Source organism: Pelophylax lessonae (genome assembly GCF_965119305.1).
Source record: "Pelophylax lessonae genome assembly, chromosome: 3".
Taxonomy (NCBI): Eukaryota; Metazoa; Chordata; class Amphibia; order Anura; family Ranidae; genus Pelophylax; species Pelophylax lessonae.
The window spans coordinates 100,642,626-100,650,125 of record NC_138770.1 but is presented as its reverse complement, the minus strand read 5'-3'; the positions used below and the strand labels follow the sequence as shown (position 1 = coordinate 100,650,125).

The following is a 7,500-nucleotide window of genomic DNA, read 5'->3' as shown; positions in this document are numbered from 1 at the left end:
TTAATGTGTACTGTATATTTTTTTATCTAGTCATTGTTTTTTTTTTTGTAATTTAGCCATTAGTCATCTATCCCTTCATTATGATAACTAATAGGAGTCTTACATTAAAGGTTCTTTTTTTTTTTTAACTAACAAACATGTCATACTTACCTGCTCCATGCAGTGGTTTTGCAAAGAGCAGCCCCGACCCTCCTCTTTTCAGGTCCCATGTTGGGGCTCCTGGCTTCTCTTCAGCCAGTGGGTTGATGGGGCCGCTGCACATAGAAGCTTTTTTACCTTCATGAATAGAATGCATGGGGGTAAAAAAGCTTGAGCCTTTAAAACCACTTTAAGCTTGCTATAGATGGATGGTTTTAATGAACAGATTCCTCCATCCACACAATTGAAGTAGATAGAGGAATCCTCCCCATGAGACAGTGTATTCTGACAGCGGGACACTCCGCATTGGCTGCAGCAGCTGATCGAGAAACATTTTCCAACAAACCCATTCAACAGTATCATTAGATCAACTTCTGTTGAGTGTGAGCCGCCTTACATGGATCAAAATTTGGCCTGTCCCTGCTGAACCAGCCAAATTATGGCCCATCTATGGTAAGCTTTACTTTGTAATTAATTCTGGATTTCACCAACTAAATATTCTGTGCATCCTTGAACTTTTTTGTAACTCGACTTATCAAATCCAGCTCTGCATGTTCCATAGGCTAATCCAATGGCTGTATATCTAAAGGGACAGCTTCTTATATACAGTAAACCCCGCTCCATCGCGGTTCAGTTTTTGCGGTCCCGGTATATCGTGGCTTTTTTTGTAATGTTATTTTACTATATAAATCATTAAAAATGAAATATTTTTGTGTTTTCCATAGCTCTTGCTATGTCTCTCAGTATCTTTTATGTGTTTAAATTAGTTTCTATTGTTTTAAAAGTGTGTTTAAAGACCTTAAAATGCTTTTACACGTACAGTGACAGTAAAAAAACATGCCTACAATGCATTTTAATAGGGTTTTTCTATTTCGCGGATTCTCACTTTTCGCGGCTGGGTCCGGAACGTAACCCCCGCGATGTAGGGGGGTTTACTGTACATCATTTCCTGTAATTCTTTCCTCTCCTACCCTCACATTGTCTATGTACATGCTTCCAGGGATTTCATTAAAAGCATGTGCTATACCGAAATAATGATTTGTTGGCATTGGTTCAGCCAGGCAGTAAGAATAATTTCTGATAGTTTGAGTAAAAAGCTGGATAAAGATACTGATCTTGTAAGGTTAGAGGCTGAAAAAGGAGACTCCTTTAAGTTATTACAATGAAGGTTCTAAGCAAGTAATGGAATGAAAGAACAGACTCTTCCTTTAACTCCTATAGCTCTCTCAAACTACATATTGTACTAATGTAATGTATTAACAATTTTAGAGATTACTGAGTATAGATAAGGCAAGTCTGTATTATATTAAAGAGAAAAATCCTCCCAAAACCAACATTTTCTTGGGTGGAAATTAGAAGGTGGAATCACATGCTGGTATATCTTTAATTACTAACTCCAACTCAAAAGACAACTGTCACATATTACAATTTATTAGTTTGATATAAAATATTCCTGTTTTTTCTCTCCTTCACTACTCTTTCATTTCGATAGGAAGTGCATGATGATATTGCACGATGTATGGAGATTCAAAGCAGCTAAAATTGTGGCTCAGCTGCCTATTTTTACCACCCCCTGGCCTACCAGGTAAATGAAGCCATTGCACAGATCAGCCCCTGCTGCAGACTCTCACCCTGTGATTTGCTACAAAATTACAATGTACAGTCTGATCACTGAACAGTGGGTGGAGGAAATGCTTCCTCCTGCCTGCAGCAGACTGAAAACATCATGTCAGCCTAGACAAAGTCACTGACTCAATTGTCCTGATTCTTTAATTCATACAAAAATATATGTGTGCTGTATATTGTAACATATTAATAATTTATTCATGCAGTTACATACTATCACCACTATCCTTTTTTCAATTTGTTTTTCATTTTCTTCTACTTTAAGCAAAGAAAAATTATGCTACAGTATATTTGCCTGCGTTGGTAAAGCCTAGAAGAGTGTGCAGAGCCAGGTTTATAATAAGGGTATCTGAAAATGGGGCGGAAACCCACGTCACTTCCGGTCCGCAGCTCGCCGATGCTTGGAACGCTGTAGTTTTTCCCCGGCGTAGACTGCCAGTATCTGAGAAGATCTGCTGCATCAATCTCAAGCGTGAGTCGATACTATTGCCTTGTATACTTGCTCTTTACTTGTCACACTAAGGATCTTTTTATTTTTCCCTTTACACCCAGATGGGATCTTTCTGGTCCTGTGGGACCACCAACAGGCAGGTTTGAGAATTACTTAGTTCCTGTTTTCTGGCTTATACACTTCTGTGTGTCCCAGGGTAAGTGTGACCCCTAGTGTCCAGACCGACACATTACATGAGCATTTAACAAAAGGATATACAAATGGCATTTTTATAGTATTTATGACTAATTCACAACTACCTCATTCAGCATTTTATAGTGGCAATTGTAACCACTAACTTTGTATACATACCCAGTTTTTTTTCACTTCTAACACCATATATTTAATAACTTTTTTCTATTTTTTATTTATTTATTTATTGGATTTATTATCTATTCATTTACAAGATTAATTATAATTGTCACATTTTGCACTATTTTGTATGCACTAAGCACTTTTTCCTCTTTTACTCACATCGTTGCACATGTGGTAGGTAGCGCCGATTTCCAACCCTTCACCCCCACATTACATATCTGAAAATGAGTCCCAGAGAGATTTAAAAAGTCAGCATATGATTTTACCTACTGGGTTCCACCCTTAAATGAAATATCAATTTTGGTTGGACTTGGCCTTTAATTTTTAATTTGAAGTTATTTTAGGATAACGTTTTTATGGTGGTGCATGCCTTGGCATGAATAATGAATAATAATAAAATATATTTTAATATTTCAGATAAGCTGTACACTAACTAAAACTACATTGACTATAACATTTGATAGGATGCGATCTAAAACTTGCTTATGCATGTTGAAGCCATGTTGTGCCAACTTTCATAGCTTTAAGTCATGGAGATGGAGTGAAGTTGTAGACAAAGCAAAACAGCTCACTCTCACATTTTTTAGACATTTTACTTCTATAAAAATACTTAAAAGAATCATTATAACTGCTTCCCAGAATCCTCTCTGCCTGAGAACATGTCAATCAGGCAGTGCTTTCTAGCTATACATAAAACAGAAAGTGAACATATCACTTTTTCAAGAATTACCCTCTGCGATCTCCATCTCCTCCTTCTCCTCGGCTTCTGCCGCTGCGGCTTCTTGCTGACGCAGTTGCTGAATTTGATAGCAAAAAAGAAAAAAGGAAAATATTTCAAAAGCACAATACGTGGAAAAATAACCAGGCATCATTTTACACATTTAGTAAGGAGAACCTTTGTTGACAATTTGGATCCAGTGTAATTTTGTAATTCTGCCATCTGTTCTACAAAATTATCTGTAGGTCTTAACTGTGAAATCAGCCTAATGAAACTAGGAAGGCAGTCATTTATTTATTTTATTTCAGGTACTTATATAGCGCTGTCAATTTACGCAGCACTTTACATATACATTGTACATTCACATCAGTCCCTGCCCTCAAGGAGCTTACAATCTACGGTCCCTAACTCACATACATACACAGTAGGGCCAATTTTTTTTTATACTGGATCCAATTAACCTACCAGCATGTCTTTGGAGTGTGGGAGGAAACCCATGCAGGCACAGGGAGAACATGCAAACTCCAGGCAATTAGTGTCGTGCTTGGGATTCGAACCAGCAACCCTCTTGCTGCTAGGTGAAAGTGCTAACCACTACACCACTGTGCCGCCCATGTAATTTATTGTAAACACATCTCATCCTTAGAATCATGGAAGGTGGCATGTCATTGGAAACTTGTATATAAGCTTATGGTGAAATAAAAGGGTCACTGGTTTGAAAATCATATGACACCGCAGAGCAATTTGGCCCCTTTTTCCCCCCACTGTGAGCAACTCAGGTTTTGTTATGATTAAAGTCCTCAAATCAGGTAATGTAATATGATTCTGGTTGGAGAAGACATTCTGCAGAGGTAGCCAAAGACAGAAAACATGCTCTCTAAAAGTTGTGAAACAATAGGCCATTCCCTGGGCAAATATGGGCCAGAGAGCATGTTCAACCTGGGATATCCTATTCGGTCCATCATGTGACATAGATTTGTGTTGCCTTTTCCTGGGTGAACGCGGTTCAGGGAACATGTTCCCCCTATGATATCTTACTACTCCCATCATGTGACTGAGACTGTGTTTCCTGTCTCTGAGCCAACACGGACCAGGAAGCATGTTCAACCTTGGATATCTTACTAGGTTCAGCATGTGACCATGAAACGTGTTTCTTTTCCCTGGGCGAATACAGATCACGACGTATGATCAACCTGGTATATATTACTAGGTCCAGAATGTAATCAAAGAATTAGTTTGTTTTCCCTGGGCAAATACAAATCAGGGAGCATGATCAACCTGTTATATATTACAAGGTCTAGTATGTGATCAAAGTAAAGTAAAACCTTGGATTGAGAGTAACTTGGTTTAAGAACGTTTTGAAAGACAAGCAAAATTTTAGAAATTTTGACTTGATAAAAAAGCGATGTCTTGATATACAAGTAGCGTCATGTCACAACTGAGTATAAAAGAGAAGAGGAGTGCCTCTAAGTGTAGCAATATGGTAACATTTAATGAAGGTACAACATTTAGCAACTCACATGGTTGATGATTAAAACAGGCACATCTAAGTATGCAGGCATCCGGGGTAAAGCTGTCCACATATGCCTCGTTTCCACTGAGCGGAACGGTTCGGGTCGGTACAGTTTGGAAGGATTAGAATGGTCCGGTCTATTCAGGTGAGCATTTCTACTGCAAGTCGAGCCACCAGGGACCATGCAGGATTTACACCAAATGAGGTGTTTGTTTTGCTCTTTCATTTGACATGAGCATTGATGGTTTCCTGTCCGCCAATCAGTGGACTCTATCGTGTGACGCCAGTAGCTCCGCCCTAACCGTACCGTATAATTTCCTATGGCCCTACATCTGAAGCAGGACCAGGAATGGTGCGGTTTGGTTCGGTTGTATGGGCCACTTTCATAATGGAAACACTCAAATTAGCGTACCGTACCGAACAGACCCGAACCGATCCACTCAGTGGAAACGAGGCATTAGACCATCCTCCACACTGCCATGGATGTCATCCCTTCCAGACTGCACTCCACGAGCTCTTCAAGCCTCGATTTCAGATCGCTCTACTGCAGGGTAGTCTTCCCAGTCACTACTGCAGGCTGACGCCAGTGAGAGCCGGCGGTGAGGGGTTTGGTCTATGTGGACAGCTTTAACCTGGATGCCTATATTCTTAGACGTGCCTCTTTTAATCATCAACCATGTGAGTTGCTAAATGTTGAACCTTCATTAGATGTAACCATATTGCTACACTTAGAGGCGCCTCCTTCCCCTTTATACACTGTAGCTCCTGCTGTATTTTGCTTCTAATCCCCTTGTGGAGGCGTCAATTGTGGAATGACATTTTATGGTTACACAACCTATCACATTGCTATAATCTTTTAAAATGGACTATAAACTGAAGGATTTATGAATAAATGGTTGTGAAACAAATCATCTGAGTTTCCATTATTTCTTATGGGGAAATGCCCTTTGATATACAAGTGCTTTGGATTGCAAGCATGTTTCCGGAACATATTATGCTCGCAATCCAAGGTTTTACTGTATGTGTTTCTTTTCCATGGGCAAACACAGGTCAGGGAGCATGTTCAAACCTGGGATATCTTAATAGGCCCACTATGTGACATAGAGACTTGGACCAGGGACCAGGGAGCATGTTTTCTCTGAGATATCAGTGAGATGGAGGAAGATGATCAGAGGTGCTGGAGATGCTAACTGCTAATTGCACCAACTAGACTCTACTGACAATCTATGACAGATAAAGATGTTGTTAACCATGTTCCAGCTTGCACCTGGTCAAAAGGCAAGATGTTATACATTACTAGTTCAGTAAGGTTACACACAATAGCAGTGGTATGATCCTTGTGTGCAGCAGTGCTATTAAAGACAGCATGAAGGGGGTGAAGAGATCGTTGCAAAGAGAATGAAAAATGGGACAGAAAGTCATCTGACATAGCAGGGTGACTATCAAGAAGGAAATTTGAGGAAGGATCTTCTGAGTTTCATGGTGTACTTGGTTCAGGTTCACCTCAATGACTAATACTTCTCACTTATCACTAACTGTCTTCTGGCTGACCTCTACCCAACAAAATCAACACATAATTCTCCTGGAAGGCATTCTATTGTCTCACCTCTTTCAGCGTCTCGATGGAAGCAAAGTACTTGGACCACCAGTCCAGCATGCTCTCATCTGGCTCCTCTTCTTCAATCTCTTCCCCTTTTTTCTTTTTCTTCTTCTTTTCTTTCTCATCCTCACTCTGAGGAAGGACAAATGAAAGATCAGTGAAAATATCAACTTATTGTCAACTTAAAGTGTTAGTAAACCCACAACAGTAAAATCAGTCTGTATATGCAGTAAAGCATGCTTGTTATTCATCTGCATTGTGTAAAAAAGGATCCTCTGATCCTCCTTCCACTGTCTCCAAGCTATTTCCTGATAATACAGAGCCAGGGGACAGGCTGCACATGCTCAGTTTGGTGTGTATTGCTAGAGAGTTTTCTTGGGTGGGTGCATGTGATCAGCACAGGGCCAATCAGCACTGTCCAGATAGAGGGTCAGGGGTCCTGCATCATGATAGGACAGTCAGAGTAGAATAAAACTCCTCCTCCAAGCTGTAACCGGACACTCATAAAACTCACAAGACTGCTATATACTGCTGATGAGAAAAGGTATTTAGCCGTTAATATTTACTAAAACGATTGCATTTTCATGTTCTGTGTACTGTGGGAGTCCAGATATAGTGAATGCAGGGTCTTGGGTTTAGTAACACTTACATTTGCACCAACCCTTTAGTTCTTAGATTGCCTTATTACCTATAAAACAACTAAAGTCTCCTATATTAATGTCTAAACCAGGGTCTCCAAACTTTCCAAACAAAGGGCCAATTTACTGTCCTTCAGACACAAGGGGGGGGGCAGTTTCAGGCCATTGGGAATAGAAAATGTTCTGGTGTCCAGTGGTAGTAAACAATGCTGAATCTTTGGTGTCAGTGGGAGGACTAGTTCCCCATCGTTGGTGTCAATGGAAAGAATTGTGCCCCATCATTGGTGTCAAAGGAAGGAATTGTGCCCCATCGTTGGTGTCAATGGAAAGAATTGTGCCCCATCATTGGTGTCAATGGAAGGAAGTGTGCCCCATCATTGGTTCCAGTTGGAAGGAACTGTGCCCCATTATTGCTGTCAATGGAAGGAGTTGTGCCCATTGTGGGTGTCAGTTGGAAGGAAT

General features: G+C 40.2%; 1 protein-coding gene across 12 annotated transcripts in view; it reads right to left on the bottom strand.

The window, feature by feature from the left end:
- Window positions 1–7,500, bottom strand: part of OTOF (otoferlin) — a 588,950-nt gene that overhangs the window by 45,198 nt on the left and 536,252 nt on the right. For all 12 annotated transcript variants that reach the window (XR_014225011.1, XM_082249402.1, XM_082249403.1 and 9 more), the window contains 2 exons: window positions 6,407–6,532; window positions 3,300–3,366 (listed from right to left, as the gene is read on the bottom strand). Coding sequence is in view for 11 of the 12 variants with exons in the window: in XM_082249402.1 (XP_082105528.1) it covers window positions 3,300–3,366; window positions 6,407–6,532 (193 nt within the window). In the remaining variant the exon portion in view is untranslated. The remainder of the gene's footprint in view (window positions 1–3,299; window positions 3,367–6,406; window positions 6,533–7,500) is intronic.